Source organism: Nicotiana tabacum, chromosome 7 (assembly GCF_000715075.1).
Source record: "Nicotiana tabacum cultivar K326 chromosome 7, ASM71507v2, whole genome shotgun sequence".
Classification (NCBI taxonomy): Eukaryota; Viridiplantae; Streptophyta; class Magnoliopsida; order Solanales; family Solanaceae; genus Nicotiana; species Nicotiana tabacum.
In genome coordinates, this window is record NC_134086.1 from 162430082 (window position 1) to 162452060 (window position 21979).

Here is a 21979-nt window from a genome sequence, read left to right on the forward strand (position 1 = left end):
AATAGTATGAAGGTTTACGTTTATCTATACAATATTAAAAGTACGAAGGTCCTTAGTGAAATATCGTTCGCCTTTTCTACCCCTTTAAAATAGAATTCACAGTGGACAAAATAATCACATAATTATTTCCTAATATTTAACACTTTGAAATCAACTAAAACATTGTTCATTAGAATTTTCTTTATTTGATTTGTCACGTTAGAAGTCCTAATAATTAGGACACAAGAATCAAATAAGATTTACTTTTTATAAATTTTTTACCTTTTAAATTAATGAGCTTTATTTTACCATAGTTCTGAATTGAGAATATTGCTTCTCTATAAGTATTTGTTCATTTATTTTTATTTGATATTAAATATCTTTCCCAATAACAACAAAAATTATTTTAAAAGTACAAAAGTATAGAAAGCAAGCTTTTTTTCTTATAAGAACAACGACGAAAATATTGTGTAATTTTTGTCTTCTTATCAATTTGCCTCTTTATTTCCCTTTCAAACGAAAGTAATTGATATTCTTAAAATTTTAATGGGTAAGTTTTCATTTAACAACTAAATATATCTATTTTATTTGATTTAAATGATAAAATTTCAGTCTAAACGTTGACAAATTTATCTAAAAAAGAAGAAATATACAATTAAAATAAATAATCGGTACATCTAAAAGATATATAAAAAGAAACATTATGTAGTTTGTACTGCATTATTTTGCTTAAAACTTTTTCTTTAACAAAAAATAATGGAGCTTTAAGCAAATATATTTATATATTTTTAATAATGGAGCTTTAAGCAAGTATATTTACATATTTTTTCTCCCCCAAAAAATATACAGTTGAAATAAAATAAATAGTTATTGCATGTAAAGGAAAAATAAAAATAAAGTATACAATTGCAACTTCATTATTTTGGTTGTACATATTTTATTAGGCAAAAAAATTATGGAGCTCCAACCAACTTCTTTGTACTAATTTGACTCGAAAATAAAAAATATACAATTAAAATAAATAGTCATTTGTCCAAAAAAAAAAACAAGAAATACATTGTTGGTACTCCATTAGTTTGGATAAAACTTTTTTTGTTTGGCTCAAATGACGGAGTTTCAGTTAAGATTTATTACAAATTTGACCCCAAAAAAAAAAATACACAGTTGAATCATAACCATTGTTTCCAAATAAAAAAATTTAAAAATATAAAATTAAATGGGATAAGATATGCATTGTATTAAGAAGAAGCAAAAAGAAATACACAATTCATATGAATAAGTATTGTATATGACTATGTGATAACTGACGAAAGATACTTTATCTGACAACCACTCTCACACGCCTAAACGAGTGTGTCAATGCGCTTTATCATGTCAGCGAGCATGGGATATCTACTATCAAATAATAAAGTTCGAATGAGTAACTAAGACTACGAGCAAGTTAAGTGTGTAACTAATAATATGTGCCAAAATTAAAATCTTCTTAACATAAACTCCATGTTTTGCTCATAATTAATATATCCTTTCAGAATCTATTAACATTAAGAAATTCCATGACAATCTTAGACTCTTATGGGTGGTTTGGTACACGAGATAAGGTGGGATAAAGTGTGGTACTAAATTTATATTATGTTTGGTTGGTAGTATAATGGCCGGTGGTATAAATTTATCCCGAGATAAATTTATACCAATAACCAAACATGGTATAAACTTTGTCCCAAACTTAATCCTGAATATTTCATCTTATTCCACCTTATCCCATCAAATTTGGTATTATTTTATCCCACCTCTCACCTGGGATAAATTAGTCTAAGGATTATAATCTCAGGATTATAATACCAGGATAATTTAGTCCACGTATCAAATGACCCCTTACTTCCATAGAAAGAAATTTTCAAATGTAAAGTTATGTACTAGGACAGAGAAAGAAAGTCAATTACAAAACGAACGAAGAGGAGATTAATCAAAACATAAGAATTGAAACCAATACATTTGCAATAACATTTTTTATTCTGTTGAAAATAATTATTGTTGTATTTCTTATTGGTTAAGAAAATAAAACAATTGCATTTTGGTCGTGAGAAAAAAAGACTGTCTTTGATAAGTTTTTTTGAATGAGATGATTAAGGACTTATAAGTGGAGTTTCTTACTTTATTGAGTTAGCTAAATAGAATCAACAATCATTATTTTTAGAAACTTACACTTTTGTTAATATTAATTTTAAACTCAAACAAAATATTTAATATAATATTTATTTAACTTTTCAAAGTTTTATATTTATTGAGATAAAATACACGCGCAACGCGCGTACCTTAAGACTAGTTTTTTTAAAAATATAATAATTAAGTAACATGATGTCTTATTTATTGAATCCAAACAGACGATATATTATTTTTAATTGTTAATGATTATGTAAAGTCAATCAAGATATTATCACAGTTTGAAGACGTGCATACCGAAAATTGTTTTCAACTGTTTTCTTACTTATCTGTTAATTAAAATTAAGAAAATAATTTAAGAGGAAGAAGTTTAGCATTTTGATACCAAATATTCAAATGCGATAAAACATTAGAATAATTGCGGTAATTTTTTTCTAATATCTCTAACTTTCAAATCAATAAAAATTTATTTATTATGTCTTTTCTTATTCAAACTATGCAGGATATTATAATATTTGAAATTTCAAAGTCAATTAAAAGTTTATCTTACTAAATTATTCTCTTTAATTTGTAACAATAAATTCGTGACAAATATCAGTATCAACAACGATTGTGACAACCCCAATTCATGTTATAAAAGAGAACACCAATCTTCTTTTTAATAAAGCAAGATTCAATCAGTTGAACTCAAGTACAATGTCAATGTATAATATTACTAACAAATAATTTTAATTAATTGACTGTAATTTTATATCATAACTCAATAAAATATCTTAAAATATGTATACAAATAAAAATAAATATTTTAAACACTATTGTAATGATTATAAACTTTTAAACCTTTTGAGAATTATATTACACTACAAAATACTTCATGTTAGATAAAATAGTAATCAACGTTAATCTCTACCTTAATTTTTTTTTGACAATTATTATTTTCTTTCAAGAAAAAACTTAGATAGATACAGACAATATCCATCCAATTGATTTTTTTGGTGCGATAACTAAATCTAATAATATATCTCGTTGTTTTTCATATTTTTTAATTTGAGTTTCACTAGAAATAAGATGAAATTCATACTATTAGGTATTTAAACTAACATAATTAATTTTTAAGAGCATGGTTGTTGCATAATATTTGAATACAAGTCAGACATATTATTCAACTACTAAAGCATATGCATAACTCATATATGTTAAAGTTATGATAAGACAAAAATACTCTTACATGACATAAATTTTTTTATTACGTCGGGTAACAATAACAACAACAACAACAATGACCCAGTATAATCCCACAAGTGGAGTCTGAGGAGGGTAATATGTACGCAGACCTTACCCCTACCCCGAAGGGTAGAGAGGCTGTTTCCAGGAGACCCTCGACTCATTATGACAATATTCATTATTATTAAGAGTTTGTGCTTTTTTAAAAATTTTATTTTATAATTCAGTCACATAGTTTAACAATATTTGTGTGATTTTAAAATTCATTTTACATTGGACAAAATAGTAATATTATTGTTTTCCTAATATATAGGATTCTAAAATCCTATAATTTTAGTTATTAAATCTTTCCTTGTTTGAATTATGTAAGAATTTCTAATATTTAGGAACTTGTATGTGAATCTTACTATATATAAATTGGCAAAAAATAGATTAACCCACAAAAGCGTATATTTAATGCAAAAGCATTATAACAATGAACCACAAGAATTTTTTAAAATTTATATCCAAATAATAAGGTTTAAACTTTAAAGCATATCGGCCACCTTTACATGGTAATATATTTATTCCAACCTTGACATGGTAATGGAATTCACCATTTTCTACTTTGAAACAGTCTTTAAGCACAATTTCACGGTTTTAAAAAAATAAATTATTAAACAATTTAAACTAGATCTCTTCAATTGCAGTTCAATATTTTTCTTCCATCAATATAATATCTGATTAAATTAACATATTAAGTTATGTACGAGTCGATATTGTTATATTTATCTAACATTGTCTTCTAGAGTGAACTTAAGAATATACAATTTTTCAAAAAAAAAAAAATCTTAAATATTTAATGATTATATTTTCTTGCTTAAACTTTAAAAGAAGCATGATAACTTGTGAAATTGAAATAATTACACTATAACTGGAATCAATTTTAAATTATATATTTACGAAGATTATTGAACACTTACATAATAGATTTTTTTCTTCTTATTGAATAACTAAATAGGATAAATAATTATCATTTAAGGAACTTAATTATACTTTTTATTTTATTTTATTTTATAACTAAATTACAAGTTTTAATGTAATATTTTTATATTCTTATAAAAATAAATTTTATTTGAACAGTGTAGAAACTTTTAGCATTCACAATACTTTAAATAATTAAATTTTAATTACTTTATATAATTATTTTCATATTTGAACGACACATAATTGTAATCTCTTTCATGTTACAATTAAATATCGAAAATTTGGGATGAGCTAATATTAAGAATTTGAATCAACAAAAAATAAATTAGTTCTTTTAATATCAAGGCCAAATAGTTAAGTCAAAAAATTCAATTCAATTATTTGTTAAATTCATCGTATAATTAAAATTATTTTTCAAGTTGACAAAACTCTTAGGATGCATAAATTTGTTTGCATAAGAATTGTATTTGGGATGAAAAAAATAAAAATAAGATAGAAAAATTAACATGGAAATTTTTATAGATAAGCCTTTTCAACTAAAACTATATATATTTTAAAGAGTATAAAATAATTTTTATTTTATAATACAAACATACTATATTTAATAGTAAAACATAATTTTCTAAAAGATCCTATATTCACTGATTTAAATACACGCGCAAAGCGCGTACCATAAGACTAGTTTACTATAAAAATAGAAAACACAACTTTGAAATAATATACTTATAAACTTAAAATTCTTTTTGATTGGATGCCCTATAGTTGTTGCATCACTACAAAAGTTTAAATCCCAAAATAAATGAACAAAAAGTAAGGTCAAATTTCTTTTTCCTAAAATGTGTAATTAAAGTTGAAGTCAATATCCAACAGAAGTCCACGAATCAGTCCAATAATAATTGGTTAAAAAAGGGAAACACTACAACTTAAACATAGGGCTCTACTCTTTTCTCTATCAACAAAGAAAATTCCTACAGCTACTTCACTAATGCACGAACCCAACCTCGTCGCCGCCTCCGCCTCCGCCCCCCACTCCACCACCAACGTACCCGCCGCCAACAACAACTATTCACCGCTACCGAGGCGTGTCGTGTTCCGGCTCCTCTGCCATGCTTCCCGCGTCGGAGGAGTCATAGGAAAATCAGGTTCCATCATCCGACAACTCCAACAAGATACCTCCGCGAAGATTCACGTTGATGTCTCCACTCCCAACTCCGACCACCACCGTCTCATCGTCGTTGTAGCCTCCTCTTCCCTAAACAAGAAGATTAGGCTCAATCTCTTGGGCCCCACCGAGGCGGATGAGCAGCAGCGGAATGATGAGATTGAGGTTTCGGCTGCACAAGAGGCACTCATTAGGGTTTTCGAAAGAGTGATAGATGTAACAGCTGAAAATAATGGCGTTGTTTTGGGTGCGGAGAGTGTGGTGTCGTGTAGGTTATTAGTGAAGGGGAATCAGGTGGGTGCTTTGATGGGTAAAGGTGGAAAAGTAATTGATGCAATAAGAAGAGAGAATGGATGTAGGATTAAGGTTTTAACTCCAGATAAATTGCCATCTTGTGCTTCGCCCAATGATGAAATAGTTGAGGTAATTAATATCTTGCAGTTATTTTTAAGGCTTAACAACTTCGGTTTTCTAGTTAAAGTTCTAAACTTTACTACTTGTTTAAGCTAACAGCAGCAAGGTGAACTATTGATAGCTGATTTTATATGCGTGATTGTAAGTGAATTGTCTTGATAATCTTGGGATGTCATAAGGGCTCGTTTGGTTTGATGTATAGGAGGAAATGATCTCAACATTTGGTACCTTTTTCTGAGATGGATCTCAACATTTGGCACCTTGCTTCCCTTATAAATATAACCCCTGCAACTATGCCGTAATAACAGTACACATATTAGCATATCTAGATCAATTAAATAGTGCAAATGCCCTTTAAGCTATGTTTAATTAGCCATCTCTTACTTATTAGTATCTCTTTTGTTTGAGATAATGTTTGTATTATTAAACAACAATAACAACGCAGTAAAATCCCACAAGTGGGGTCTGGGGAAGGTAGAGTGTATGCAGACCTTACCCCTACCTCCAGATGGGTAGAGAGGTTGTTTTCGAAAGACCCTCGGCTCGAGAAGAAGAAAAATAAACAATAGACAATAGATTAGTGACAACAATAGAAGCTATAAAAAAAGTAACAACATCGTAAGAAATAGAAAAATAGATGTAAAAGCAATAACAATAAACAACAATACTACCATAGGAAATAGTGAGGAAACTACATAAACCACTAACAACCCACAACGAAACATCAACATGCCAGCCCCGCCCCCGGAACAACAAAGACAAAAAACGCTCGACTCCCTCCTAACCTACAACCCTAATGCTCGACCTCCACCCCTTACTATCCAGAGCCACGTCCTTAGAAATCTCTAGTCGCGCCATGTCCTGCCGGATCACCTCACCCCAATACTTTTTAGGCCGTCCTCTACCTCTCCTCGTACCTGCCAATGCTAACCGCTTACAACTCCTAACCGGGGCATCTGTGCTTCTCCTCGCACGTGCCCGAACCATCTAAGCCTCGCTTCCCCCATCTTGTCGTCTACAGGAGCCACGTCCACCTTCTCTCCGAATATCTACATTCCTAATCTTATCCAGCCTAGTGTGCTGCACATCCATCTCAACATCCTCATTTCTGCCACTTTATCTTCTGGGTATGAGAATTCTTGGCTGCCCAACACTCAGCCCCATACAACATGGCCGGTCTAACCACCGCTCTATATAAATTGCCTTTGAGTTTCGGTGGCACTTTCTTGTCATACGGGACTCCAGATGCTAACCTCCATTTCATCCATCCCACACCTATACGGTGTGTGACATCCTCGTCTATCTCCTCACCCCCCTGAATAATTGGCCCAAGGTACTTGAAACTTCCTCTCTTAGGGATGACTTGTGAGTCAAGCCTCACATCCATTTTCGCTTCCCCCGACTCATCGCTGAACTTACACTCCAAATATTCTGTCTTAGTCCTACTCAACTTGAAACCTTTAGCCTCAAGGGTCTGTCTCCAAACCTCTAACCTCTCATTAATGCCGCTTCGCGTCTCATCAATCAGTACTATATCATCAGCGAACAACATACACCATGGCACCTCCCCTTGAATATGGTGTGTTAGCGCATCCATCGCCAGGGCAAATAAGAACGGGCTGAGCGCAGACCCTTGGTGCAACCCCATAACAACCGGAAAGTGCTCCGATTCACCTCCCGCAGTCCTAACCCGAGTCTTAGCTCCCTCAGACATGTCCTTTAATACCCTAATGTAAGCTACCGGCACACCTTTCCCCTCCAGACATCTCTAAAGAATCTCCCTAGGAACTTTGTCATACGCTTTCTCTGGGTCAATAAACACCATGTGTAAATCTTTTTTTCTATCCCTGTGCTGTTCCACCAACCTCCTGATAAGGTGGACAACTTCCATAGTGAACCGACTCGGCATGAATCCGAATTGGTTGTCGGATATAGACACTGCCATCCTCACCCTCCCTTTCATCATCCTCTCCCAAACTTTCATGGTATGACTTAGTAACTTGATGCCCCTATAGTTGTTACAATTCTAATGTCACCTTTATTCTTGTACAACGGTATCATCGTACTCCACCTCCATTCATCTGACATCCTCTTCGTCTTGAAGATAACATTAAATAGCACAGTCAACCATTCCAAGCCTGCTCTACCCACACACCTCCACAATTCCACCGGAATTTCGTCTGGCCCGGTCGTTCGGCCCCTACTCATCTTGCGCATAGCTCTCACGACCTCCTCAGCCTTAATATGCCTACAATACCTAAAGTCTTAGTAACTCCAGGAGTGACCCAATTCCCCTAGCACAATGTCTGTGTCCCCTTCTTCATTCATAAGCCGATGAAATTAATCCTGCCATCTCCGCTTAATCTGGGCGTCTTTCGTCAATACACTGCCGTCCTTGCCCTTGATGCACCCCACTTGATCCAGGTCACGAGCCTTCTTCTCTCTAGCCTTAGCCAGCTGAAATAGCTACTTCTCCCCTCCTCTGACCCCCAACTCCTCGTACAGACAACCAAACGCTGCATCCTCAGCCTCCGTGACTACTAACTTCGCCTCCTTTCCTGACTTCCTTATACCTTCCTCTGTTCACTCTCCTCTCTTCCTCGTCTGTGCTCTTCACTAACCTAAAATACGCCGCTTTCTTTGCTTCCGCTTTACCTTGGACCACATCATTCCACCACCAGTCGCTTTGGTGTCCGCCATAGTAACCCTTCGAGATCCCTAGCACCTCTCTCCCTGCCATTCTTATACAGTCCGCTGTAGATGTCCACATCTCGCTAGAAAAATGTCATGTTATAAAAGAGTTTATCTTATATTTTGATGAATCTCATTTTAACTCTTTTTTTTTTGATTTGCACCGGGTGTTCGAGTCTCTTCGAGCCCCGACTAATTCGGGGGTGCACAGGCCCTCGGCAATCCGAATACCACAGATATAATTTAGTTACTGTTTTTCATTTTATTACAATTAATATATGGCATTATAATCCATGTATAACTTGTTTGCAGACCAAATTTTATTGCCAAGTAGCACACAGTGGCATTGCCTTTCTTAGTTCTCTCTCTCTCTCTCTCTCTCTCTCTCTCTCCTTTTCACCCTTCTTTAATTTCTTGAAGAATCAAGTTATCAGCTTGAAATAGTGCAAATCATCAGCAAGATTGATTTTAGCTTGTAGTGGAGCTGCAGAGTGCAGAAGCATTAATATTAAAGTCTCAAATGTTTGTGAAATTTTGGTGGAGCTACTCCTTCAGAATTATCCCATTTTTGTATGGTATAATTCCTGCTGTCATGACCCCTATTAATTGCAACAATTGTTCACCAGAAGTGAGTGGCGAGACCTCAGTGAAACTGTAAATGCATAGTAATTTTTTGAAAGTCTTAATGCAAAAACTTAAACATCTAGCTCTGTACTTCTGCACAGTTTATCAAGAATTTGTATGTTATACTTTGAATATCTTTAACTAAATAGTAGCGGCACAATGAATATGACATAAGATTTCTGATGTGTGAATTGGTTGTTAATGGCCAGATAGAAGGGGACATTCTGGCTGTTAAGAAGGCACTTGTTGCTGTCAGTCGCCGACTTCAAGATTGTTTTTCTGTTGAAAGATGTAGAACAGTTGAGAATGCGCCACTTGGGTTAGATTTGGAACAGGCTTTGCCTCCTCGGCAAGTTGATCTACCTGCACAAAGGAGTTCAATGTCACAGCCCATAACCACAAGCTCTTTCTCAGGTGCCTCTGGATGCCATCCTGTGTCTCTAGATGCTGAGAAGCTTTCCAACATTGATGCAAAACTACCATTACAAGAGGTTGCTTTCAGGATTCTCTGCCCAAATGAAAGGGTTGGTGCAATAATTGGCAAGGGTGGGGCAATTGTAAGGACTCTTCAGAATGACAGCGGTGCAAGCATCGCTGTTGGGCCAAATGTCGTTGAGTGCAACGAGCGAGTGATAACTATTACCGCATTGGAGGTTAGTTGGGTTTTCTTTTGTCTTGCGTATTTTTTGAAAGGTATTTTGTGTGTCAAGTGATTTAGTTTTCTTTTTATCTAGAACCTAGAATTACGGAAATCTCCAGCACAAACCGCTGTCGTTCTTGTTTTTGATCGTATTCGGGATGCTGGCTCTGGGATGAATTTGGGCACAAGATCACTAATTACATTTCGACTTGTGGTGCCATCCAACCAAGTTGGTTGTTTATTGGGGAAGGGAGGCACAATAATTTCAGAGATAAGGAAGGAGACAGGTTCCAGCATACGAATATTTAGAGGTGACCAAGTCCCTAAGTGTGTCTCAGACAATGATGAAGTTGTGCAGGTGAGATGTTCAGCCTTTTGCCTTTCTAGCTTCAACTTTTTATAAATACTTTTGCAAATCTACCAAATTTTTATTTTGATAAGTAATTAGAAATTTTATAGATACTTGTTATAAGCAAGAACATCAAGCGTAATTACAGAAAGCATAAATTCTCTATTGTGTCTAGTATTGCATCTATATCTTGTACAATAACTAGGTTGCACAAAACATCAAGCACAAAACACATCTTAGTTTAAGGCTATGAATGTTTCTCCTATTGCCATAAAAAATTCTGCTATTTCTTTCAAGCCAGACAGTTGCACTGAATATTTGAAAGTAATTTAGTCATCTCTACCTCACTGCGGGTCAGCACCTTTGAAAGAAACTGAGGACTTCATTAGTGACCAGATAAGTTTTGTACCCAATTAATTCTCAGTCGGGTGGGTGCCGGTCTGTATTTCGATAGATTCCCTTAAAAACTGTATTGCGGATCTCCCCACATGCAGCTCACACCATTCGATATGGCCCAGCCCAACATCTATTCAGAAATCCAGTTGTGAAATTGAGACTGCTCAACCTAGGAAGCTAATTCACGTCTAGGTACAGCTCTCTGTCGCACACCTGGCCTTTTAAGAGTAAACCGTCCTGTTTTGGATACAAAGATTAATTGTCCTTATCATGATTATCACAATTTTTGTTATAGTTTATCTAGGTTTGACTCATGTCCTGCTGCATATGGTCCGGCAATCTGTCAAAGAAAGAGTATTGATTAAGTTACATGACTTCTGTTTCCGTCTGCTTTGTTGAAGCTCACGTTTTAATTCTCAGGCAAGCATAGCAATCTTGTGTCAGTTTTACTTGAATGATATTGTTTTTTTAGAATGGTGTTTTTCAAATGCAAATGAGTTGTATCAGCTAGTTAATTAATTGACTATATATGGTATCTGACCAAATATTCAGGATATGTACAGGTCTGAACTGGTGCATTACTTCGAGTGGCATATACTATTTGTTGTAATGTTAGGGTAATGCACTTTTTAGATTACATAATATATAAAGCCTTAGGCTCATTAATATTGGCAACTATTCTTAAAGCTAAGTGGATGCAATAGGCTAACATCAATATATCGGTTGGTGCTTAGTAGACGATGTCAAGATCATCACGAGTCGCAACTTTGTCTTTGTTAATCTTTTCGCTGGAGATTGCTGATCTACAATTCATAACTTGGTTTAGAGTGAAGCAATATTTGGTGCTTAAGAATTTCTACAATTTCAGAATATTTAGCCTACTTGGTTATTGGAACATGAATTACCAAATTCAAAAGCATCTTTTCTCCAGTTATGGTGAAATATGTCCAGGTTTCCCTATCAAAAAGAAAAGGTTTAAAGATTGAAAGTGAGCTCCTAAATACCTGTTTCTCTTCATATTTATTGAAGGAAGATTACTGATATGTCCTTTCTTGTGGAGAATTCATCTTCGGATTAGATTATTTGAAAATTATCACACTTTCTTTCATACGTGTGGGTTTCCACACCTATTCAAATCAATGTATAGGAGATCAAAATATTTTGGTGTTTCTGTTGCACTGAGATTATATTGTTTAGATTGCAGGTGAGTTTGTAAATGTACAAGATGCTTTACGAAATGTCACTGGTCGGTTGCGTGATAACCTCTTGGCAGCGAAGGTGTCAAATGGTGCTGTAAGCAGAAACAGCCCTCCTCTGGCGTCTGAAAGTAGTCTCTCTGGCCAAATGAAGGAACCTCCTTTTGGATTTCATCGGTCTAGTGGTGTCTCACATGGTACCAATCGGCATCCTGATTTAACCCGGTCTATGGATAACCTTGTACTTTCTAACAACATAGATCATCCCCCATCACCAGGACAGTGGTCAGCGCAGGTGAACTGCTAAATGCTTAATTTTCCCTTTAATTTAATAAATCTTCACTGACTAATTTTCAAACATTTTCGGTGGCTTTGGCTATTAGACACGACCTGGAGGAAACCAAAGAGGTGCTTTTGATGTCAGCAAAGGATCTAATTCAGTTAAAGGCGGCATAGAACTTGGATGGTTTGTGTCTTGCATTACTTCACAAGCACTTAATGCTTTTTCACATGTGATAGGACCTAATGATGAGGGTGGACTCCCTGTAACATGGCTTTTATGAAAGTTTTCCCTGCCTTGATTTTCCAAATAGTCATTATAGACTTGATGAAAAGAGCACCTAAGATTATCTCATACCCCAAGTAGAAATTTCTTGGTTGTATTCATCAGGTTGTTGCATTTTTGCTATTGCTTGCAGTGAAAGCAGATCTGCCATTGTGACCAATACTACAGTGGAGATCTTGGTTCCTGAAAATGTTGTCAGCTCTGTGTATGGGGAGAACGGAAGCAACTTGGCTCGTCTAAGACAGGTATGTTAGCCATTTACCTTACTAATTGGTGTAGTGGAAAGTGCACAGGATAGGTGAAAACTCTACCTTGACTTCTTAATTAAGAACCTGAGAAAGCAATAAAGAGATGAACCATGTTAAACTCCTGTTTCTCTTGTATGTCTTTCATTTTTCTCTCCGGCATTTAATCTTCGGCTGCACTTAATCAGATTTCAGGAGCAAGGGTCATGGTACACGAGCCCCGCTCTGGAACAACTGACAGGACTATTGTAATCTCTGGGACACCAGATGAAACACAGGCTGCTCAGAGCCTCCTTCAGGCATTCATACTAACCGGATAGCCTTTAACTTATCAAAGAGCTAGCTTCCAAATTTTGTATCCTGAACTAGTACCAATTAGATCTCTATCAACAGCCAATTTCATTTTTTTAAAGTAGCCATTCATCCATAAGATATTTTGTATACTATGTTATGTGTTGACTCTGAGGTTTTTGTTAGATACTAGGAGATAAAAGCCACCGGACAATAAGTTTTTATTGGTTTGGACATACCTTGGGAAATAAGAAATTCTTTCCTGATTCAGTTCAGGGTAAATTGACTATGCGGTATAATGTGTTAGCATGTATAAGAGGTTTTTCTTTCATTTGAAAGGGATAGGTTGACACTTGACTTCTTTATTGCACTTGACTTCTTTATTGCTTGTATGATGTATCTCTTTGAGTTAAAAGTGTTCTTGGATAAATTATCTCCATACATGTTAATAGTTATGGAGGCATATAGTTATAATTCAGACATCTTACTTGTTCCAAAATTGAATTCTAATATCATTATTGTTTAAATTTATCCAGTCTGTATAGCATACCAAAAAGATAACGGACGGGCTTGTACGATTCATCTCTATATTTCAATTTTTAAATAGGTACCGTATGCAACCTATATGCTTATAGGCGATATAAAGCAATTCATTCTTCCATTTCCCCCCCTTCCAAATAGTCAATTTAGAATGAAATTAGCCATCGATATAAAGCAGTTAATACTTCCATTTTTTCTAAATAATCAATTTAAAATGTACCGAGCACGTGTCAAATTGTACTGTTTCCTCTTTTCTTTTCTTATTGGGACATTATGCCTATTGGTCATAGTCATGCAATATGTGTAAATACACGTGGACCTCTACACAAACACATAGTATTGGATAGAGTTACCTAGTACTAGGTGCGGGAGAAAAGTGGCACATGTTTTGTGAAATTAGTTGAGTGCGCACAAATTGACCCGTATACTATGGTTATAAAAAAACGTAGTAGTATAGAAGATGAAATGGAAGGCTGGGTGTTCGATAAGTAACAAATGAGAACTCGTGTGTTTTGTTGCCTCACCCCCCCCCCCCCCCCAACCTCCCCCTCTTTCTTTTTTTGGTATAATAGAAGATTGAGCCATAAACGGAAGCAAGACGATATTAAGATTAATGATGAGATTTGAACTCTGCTTAGGTATAAGTTACAACAATCACGATGTAGTAATAACTTAATGTTAATAGATTCTAATTTATTAAAAAGGCTCGAGCGTAACCTGCTTGTAAACAAGTCACTCAAACGGGAACTGATGCTGTAGTTACCAATTGAGTAAATTATTTATTCACAATTATGCATATGTCGCATTTATTCTATAGATTAAGATATTTGTGGTAAGATTTAAGTTAATTTTATTGTAAAATGCTCTCCAATTATGTAGTTTATTATTGGTGAAAGTTGAAAATATGTGAGTATTTCACTTATAACACTTCTAAAATCATTTTTTACTATTTCACTAACGCTTTAATATTAAATTTTAATACTTATTTTACTATTTAACTAATATTTTTTAATATAAAATTCAATATATACAAACATAAATGACCAAACTAGTACTCACAAATACTGAATAAAAGTTAATATTCCCTCCGTCTCATATTATGTGTCGTGTTTCTCTTTTACACGCCACTTAAGAAATATTAATTAGGAAAGGGATTGAACTATTCTACCCTTATGTATGTCTTAAAATATAATATCTCTTTATTGAATATTTGTTCTATTTATGTGTTATCTCCATCTTCAAGAATAATTATTATTAAGGATAAAAAAGAAAAAAATAATTAATTTTGCCTTGAACTTCTAAAATGACAGATAATTTAAGATAATTATTTTTAGTAACTATGATTGTTAATATGAGAGGGAGGGAGTATTAGTATACAAATTGTTTCTTTAAATAGAAGAAACAATTAATTGTTTCTTCTAAAATGACATAAAGATTCGGGTTTATTTGGATGTGGTTCAAGTTTATGGAGCCTAGATTTGTTGGTTCATAGCTGGCAGTGCTCGCGGGGTAATATTGTACTATAGTAGTATTTTTATTTTAGAAAAAACAAATAAAAGGACGTCAGAAAATGGCAGAATCAAATCGCAGAGCTAACATGTACGGACGGGAGACAATTAACGCTGCACTTCACCACCAGCAAACTCAGATCGACGACGACGACGATGACGACGTCGCCGCTGGAACTGAAAGCGGCGGCGGCGGCGCTGATGGAGGAAGAGAGTCTATGGATAACAACCCTAACACTCGCTACGACCATCACCACCAGTCTCATAGTCATTCTCACGCGCTTCACAACGGCGGGGAGGCCATGGAGATGAATGGTGTGGAAGGCGTTTCACATAACGCGTTGTATTGTCCCCCTAATACCGAAATAGTTCAAGCTGCTGTTGCTGCTGGTAGTGGAGCTTCCGATCAGCTTACGCTGTCGTTTCAAGGCGAAGTTTATGTTTTTGATGCCGTTTCTCCAGAAAAGGTCCTTCTTTTACTTTCTTGTTCTTATTATAAAGGTTTGCCCTTTATTTGTGTAGTGTGTTCTTTATGAGTTTAGCTGAAAGAGTGCTTCTTTTACTTTGATCTTATCTTCTTCTTTTGAAATTGTTTGTGCATTACTTGGAATCTTGCTTGTCTTAGTGTAGTGTGTTGTCTACATGTTCATTGCTTCTGGGTAGATTGAGTAAATTAGGGAAATGTTTCCAATTTTTGAATTGAGGGTAATTGTGTATTTGGCAGAAAGTTCTTGCCTCACTTTCACTTGACTTTTGGAGTTGAGGTGATTCAAGACTCGGGAGTTGGTCGTTTCTGAGATTAGGTGGTATGTGAATGGTGAATTGGTTTGATATTGATTAGGTTTTACGTGTATGGTGAATTGGTTGATATTGGTCAGTTTTTGAAGCAAAGAACCCGTGCTGGTCTTTTTGTTCTTCTAGGAGTAGGAGTGATTCTCATCGGCATGATTTTAGTATATGCATCTGGTAGTGGAGTTTAATTCCTCTTTAGTGGTTTAAGTTGATAATTATAATCATTTTAATTGGGGCAATTTTTTTTTTTTTTTTTTTTGTGTTTATTGAGTTTCAGGTTCAGGCGGTGCTGTTGTTGTTGGGGGGATATGAAGTCCCTGCTGGAATCCCTACTGTTAGTGTGGCAGCCCAAAGTCAGAGGGTATTCATCTTTATCTCCAGCATACATTCTTTTACCATTCTGCTGGGTTTTAATCAGTTATTGCTCTTCCGCCCCAATATCCACAGGCTTCAGCTGACTTTCCTGGAAGATTGAATCAACCACAAAGAGCTGCTTCTTTGAATCGTTTTAGGGAAAAGAGGAAAGAACGGTGTTTCGATAAAAAGATCCGTTATACTGTACGGAAGGAAGTTGCGATGAGGTAATAGAGCTGCAATTTTTCATGCATGATCAAATTGGAAGTGTGTCGCGATTGATGTACCATTTGTAATCACCAATACTCTGTGCTAACCATTATATAATTAATTGACGTTGATATTCTAACTTTTTTTGACAATGAGTGAGAAAAACATTTGTTGAGTGTTGTACATTCCTTGCTTCTGGCTTTAGATGCCAGCATAGTGGATATTGGATGCCAAAGACATTCTTAATTGGAACTGAGCTACATGGGCCTAAACACAACATGGTCATATATGCATATCAAGTTTTCAAATAGTGATAGCTTTCTCCTTGCTAAGGCACACTTGTTTATATTGTCTTCATCTCTTCTCTGTGAGCTCTTGCTTATTTTACCTAATATGGACTTCCCGTATGCAAAAACTACATGAATCCTAATAGGACCTTGTGGATATCCAGCTGGTTGATAACCATAATATATGCACTAAAATGTGAAAAAATGCTATCTAGTAGAAGAGTAAAACTACGAGAACATGCAATGTACTGCTACTTGACATGGCCAATGTGCTTGTCTCAGAAAGTGCGAAGTGAAGTATCATAATCCTCCATTTGTTTCTGCAGTACTCTATGAAAAGGTCTAACAGAGTAAACTCCTCGTTGCAAATTGTCCATTGAATAACATCTTCCTTGTTCCTCTCCAATACAGCAGACTGCATCTTCTGTATAAATTTCTGCAGCTTCTACCATTTCCCAGTCACATAAATTCCTTCTGAAATGAAAGTTCCAACCATCTTCCTTAAAGTAATCACCACTAATAACATCAGGCACCAGTACCAGTGTAAAAAGGTTTGGGACAAAGCATCCCCTCCTCAAGCCAAACATCTGCCCCTAGCTTATTCTTCTGTCCATTCCCCACTTTCAATTTGGTAACATTTCTAACCTCGCTTGCAATCTGTTTCATGATACTCGATGGCCTTGGAAGATGATATGGAAATCTATGGTTCCTACCACAGTAGTTCAGCAGATGTTTTCTATGTAAGGAGGAGCTGAAGCAGTGGAGCATATTTTTCTATGTTGCTACTTCGCAGGGAAGATTTGGTCGTTGTTTCTTAATATATTTAAATATGGTGGATACTTTCTCAGAACTCAACTTTATTCTGCTATTGAGGATCTCTGGATGCTGACAAGAGAAGAAAGAAAATTTGGATGACTATCCCTTTATGCATTGCTTGATCGTTTGGCTGGAAAGGAGTAGGAGGTGTTTTGAAGACAAAAAAAAGCATTTGTCCTTGGTCAAGTTCAAATGTATTCCAAACTTGTCCTGTTGGCTGAAAGGAAACATTGTATTCAACTGGGCTGACCTGCTGGACTTATTGAATCTATGAGTCTGTAATGGAAAACAAGTCCAACATTTTGTAATTTTCTATAGTACTACCTTAGTACTGTGCATCGATAAAATCTTACTTTATAAAATAAAAAAATAAAAAAGAGCAGAGTGAGGGTGTCATGACTGAAACTGTTAATAAAACTATGGGCAGGCTCACTTATTAAAGGGAAAAAGTAGATCTTTATGGTAGAGTGCACCTGAGATGCACACACTTCTTTCATACCTAAGGCATTGTTTGAATGTGAATATGAAATTTTGTAATACTGGGACTGCTGGGAACAGTTGCTATGGGACGGAATCCCCACTTACTCTTTCCCTTAGGGTTGTGCAGAAGAAAAGGTTAGCTACAACATTTAAGGAAAATTGTAGTGCAATGGGTTGACATTAGAAATATAAATGGGATAATTGTTGTGAAAACTTTGTCTTATAAGTGGGGAGGGTGGTGTAATAGTCTTGAAATGATGAAACCTAACCTCCTATGAAGCAAGACTTATATTCCATCGATGCAAATCTCCACAATCTTGCTGACTTTGGAGCATGAGGTACAACTTGCACTATAGTAGTGGGCTTCACAAGCCGAGTTTCAAGCTGTGCGCCATTGGCCCCCGGGGTTTTTCAATTATCAAGCATTACCCCTTTGGCATAATATATCAAATTTTGGCATGAATAATGAAGATCACATTATGTAATAGAGCACCAAAATGTGTTTTTAGTGGCCTTATTGTTCTCTGCAACTTGGGAAGAGCCTGATGGCATCTTAGAATCTAATATTGCTTAGGCAGTGCTTTATGTTTTGTGACTGTTCTCCACTTAGTGTCTGAAGTGTTGATTTATTGAGCTAGATCTTGTAAAATGTAGGGTATCGAATTAAATGGATATTCCTTTTATTTTATTTTAAATTACGGTAGTTTCCACGCCAATTTGTGTACCCCTTGACTATACTACCGGGTACCTGCTATCTCCCACCTGTACAGATAGGAGGTTATTCTGCCTGCCAGATTTAAGCATATGTGAAGAAATCACCTAGTTTTTTTTGCCTCCTGGGTTTTGAACCTAAGACCTCAGGGTTCTCAACTAGGCCGGTGGAAGAATGGATATTCTACTAGCTCTTCTCGCATGTGACCATGCATCAATCTTCAACTGGGGCATGTTTTAATTTTAGAAAACTGCTTCCAACCCATTCAAGCGAAATGACTATTGCTAAAGGATGTCTTAGTAACATCTGACTGTGCAAGTTGTGCAGGTATCCTTAGACGTTATGTTGGCTCTTTCTAGTCAATGTCATTTATTTTGTGTTTTCTCTTCTTGCTCCATACTTCTAGAGGGAGGGGATATGGGGTCCTGTTATGTTTTTCTAAGTTGTAAATTTCGGTCCTTGTCTATATTTTGATCAGGCTTGTTAGTTGAAGTTCCTACAAAATGATTATGGTTTAAGTCAGTCTTTTTCTTGGTTCATGTTAAATTTTCTCATCTGATATGTGTTATATTTTCAGGATGCAGCGTAAGAAGGGCCAGTTTACATCTTCAAAGTCAATATCTGACGAAGCAGGTTCTTCATCTGCAGATTGGAATGAAGGCTCTGGTCAAGAAGAGCAGGAAACATCGTGAGTGTCCAACTTCTGCAGTTCTGTAGTAGTTGCTTTTCCTTTTTCAACTTATAATATGTTTCCCGTCCCAACAAATTCCCCTACCTAGGAGCAAACTGTGGCATTTCCCACTTTTGTTCCCTTAGTGACTTTAACACTCTGACTTCATGGTTGGAGGTGGAGGGCCTTACTACTAGGCTATACCTCCCTTTTCTGTAGTTATTCTGTGTTTGGTCATTGAATTTGATGTAAATTCCTCTGGTTCATTTTACATAAGAGGATTGAACTTTAGATAGTGTCAGAGTTCAGAGGTTACTGATCACATTATATACAGTTGACATCATTCTAAGATGTTTCTCTTTCCATATCTCAACAGATGTAGGCACTGCGGTATTAGTTCGAAATCCACTCCTATGATGCGTCGTGGACCAGCTGGGCCAAGGTCTCTTTGTAATGCATGTGGACTCAAGTGGGCCAATAAGGTTAGTATTGAGTTGAAAATTGTGCCCATTTCTATAGTTTTTATTTGGATATTAGTAGACATAAATGCCTCTTGATGTTCCTTTTTAAAAAATGCCTCTTAATGTTTTGCTCCATGATCAAATATATGGTTCTGCACAAAGAGCATCCATTGATGACTAGGATATCATGTGTGCTTCAATGGTTAAGGGGAAAAAAGATTCTGCTTAAGTGTTCAAAATGCTTGTTATCTCTTTCAATTGAAACGAAATTATTTTTGCTCAATAGTGTCCACATGAGAGCCAACAGAGTCACATCCCCTGATCCATTTTTAAGCTTTCCCTCCCAAAACTTTCACACTAATAGCATGTTCTTATCTATTCCTGCAACGCCTTCTGAAGTCCGAGTATATTTCTCAGTAAACAGTAAACACCGTACATTTATGTTTCCTAGTAACTTTGTAAAAAAGGAACAATAACCTTTCTATCTTGCTGTGCACACAGTTTCTCTTTTCGTGTTGGCAATTGAATATGATACTTTTCCCATAGATGTACTTTGCTTCTCCTGTCCATCATGTGCAGGATAAAAAAGAAACCTATTGCCTTTTTTGTCATCAAGATCCCATTGCAGCTGTTGTTTTGCATGATTAACTTCATAATTAACATGATACATACTTGGCCAGTTATACATCATTATCAGCTTTTACTTTCAATGAAATAAATCATTTCTTAGTCAGTGTTTGAAAATATAGCGCCGGTACACTCTAACATAAGATAATAACACAAACCTTAATGTTAACCCTTTAAAAAGATTGAAATAAGATAATAACACAAACCTTAATGTTAACCCTTTAAAAAGATTGAAATAAGTAAGCAAATTCCTTACTATTTGTAAAAAAAGAGCTCAAATATGTTTTACCTACCTTGTTAAATTAAAAAAAAAACAGGAGCTCAAATGTGACCTTTACTTTTGTGTTAGAAGGTGTAAATTAAGTTATATTACAACTCAAGCTCCAGGAGATTATTTTCATCTGAGTTAATGAGTGATATTAATTATTATTTTACAGGTATTCTGGAATTATTTCTCTACCATATTCATTTTTGTTTGAACTCCTACTTACAATAGTTGAATAATGGACGTCTATCTGAGCAGTGAAATTTTTATCCCAACTCTTCTTTTATTCTTCTTTTGCCATTTGAAACGTAAGAACTACTACCTTTTGGATATTTTCTTCAATATAACCCTCTGTCAGCTCGCCATTTGGTCTTCTGGTATTGATTATCCTGATATGGGATGAATTAGTAGCCACAGCATGTCTTTTTTACATTGATATCTGATAGAGTTGATGAAACACAGTTCTTTTTGCTTTTCACATCACATTGCTCTTCACCTTCTTTGTCAAGTTAAAAGAAAATTTTCAATCTCGTCGTTAAACAGTCATTTCCATCAATTGGAATTCGTTAAATGGTTTTGATGAGTGGGAATACTGCTTTACTCCCCTTCTATTCATCTCGGCAGGGAATTTTAAGAGATCTTTCTAAAGTTCCAACTCCTGGACCTCAGGATCAAACTGCAAAATCTGGTGAACAGGTACATTATCTCCACTTCTTTTAAAAAAAATAAATCTTTTCATCCTGTAATAATTGACTTTGTAGAACTTGTCAAAAAGAAAAGATTGCTTCTTTAGTTTATTTACTAAAGCTCAATGTGTGTTGTAAAATTCTCTCCGCTAGAGCAACGGTGAACCTAATGGCTCGGACGCCATGGCTGCTGCTGCTATCATCACTCCAGACGGTGACAACACAGTGGTGACTGCTGAACGGTGATGGAGAAATCCTTCTTGAAGTGAGATGGATAATTGAGTTTCATCTGTTGTACTATCTGCCAAAATTAGATTGTACATAGTAAAATATTGTACTCTTAGGCATCCAACATTGTTTCTCAGAGTTTTAGTGTTTTATCCTGGTGTTCAACTGTAATTTAGATCTGGAATTTGTATCACAAATCGAGAAACCTCAGTAAGAAAGATCTGGGCTTACTTTAATCTGCTTTTACTTCAGTTTTGTTTCCTTAAATTTTTTACATAATTTGAATTCCATTGCATCCCAGTTGGGCAGATCTGCTTCTGACGGACTTTTCCTTCTTTTTGGTTCGAAGAGTTGATGATCTACAAAAATCATTCATTAGTGGAGAGAATTATGAGTTAATGCCAAAATTACGCATTCGCGGGGAAATTAAAATAAAAAATG

General features: G+C 35.3%; 2 protein-coding genes across 2 annotated transcripts; both read left to right on the forward strand.

The window, feature by feature from the left end:
* The first annotated feature begins 5249 nt into the window (after positions 1-5249).
* Positions 5250-13267, forward strand: LOC107803127 (KH domain-containing protein HEN4). Its single transcript, XM_016626761.2, has 7 exons — positions 5250-5914; positions 9430-9873; positions 9955-10218; positions 11803-12096; positions 12185-12267; positions 12500-12611; positions 12800-13267. The coding sequence occupies exons 1-7, from the start codon at positions 5315-5317 to the stop codon at positions 12929-12931; spliced, it is 1929 nt and encodes a 642-aa protein (XP_016482247.1). The 5' UTR covers positions 5250-5314; the 3' UTR covers positions 12932-13267.
* Positions 13268-14959: 1692 nt separating this feature from the next.
* On the forward strand, positions 14960-21774 carry LOC107803128 (GATA transcription factor 24). The gene is made up of 7 exons (XM_016626762.2): positions 14960-15417; positions 16020-16103; positions 16190-16323; positions 19179-19289; positions 19648-19753; positions 21249-21320; positions 21464-21774. The coding sequence occupies exons 1-7, from the start codon at positions 15013-15015 to the stop codon at positions 21554-21556; spliced, it is 1005 nt and encodes a 334-aa protein (XP_016482248.2). The 5' UTR covers positions 14960-15012; the 3' UTR covers positions 21557-21774.
* The last annotated feature ends 205 nt before the right edge of the window (positions 21775-21979 follow it).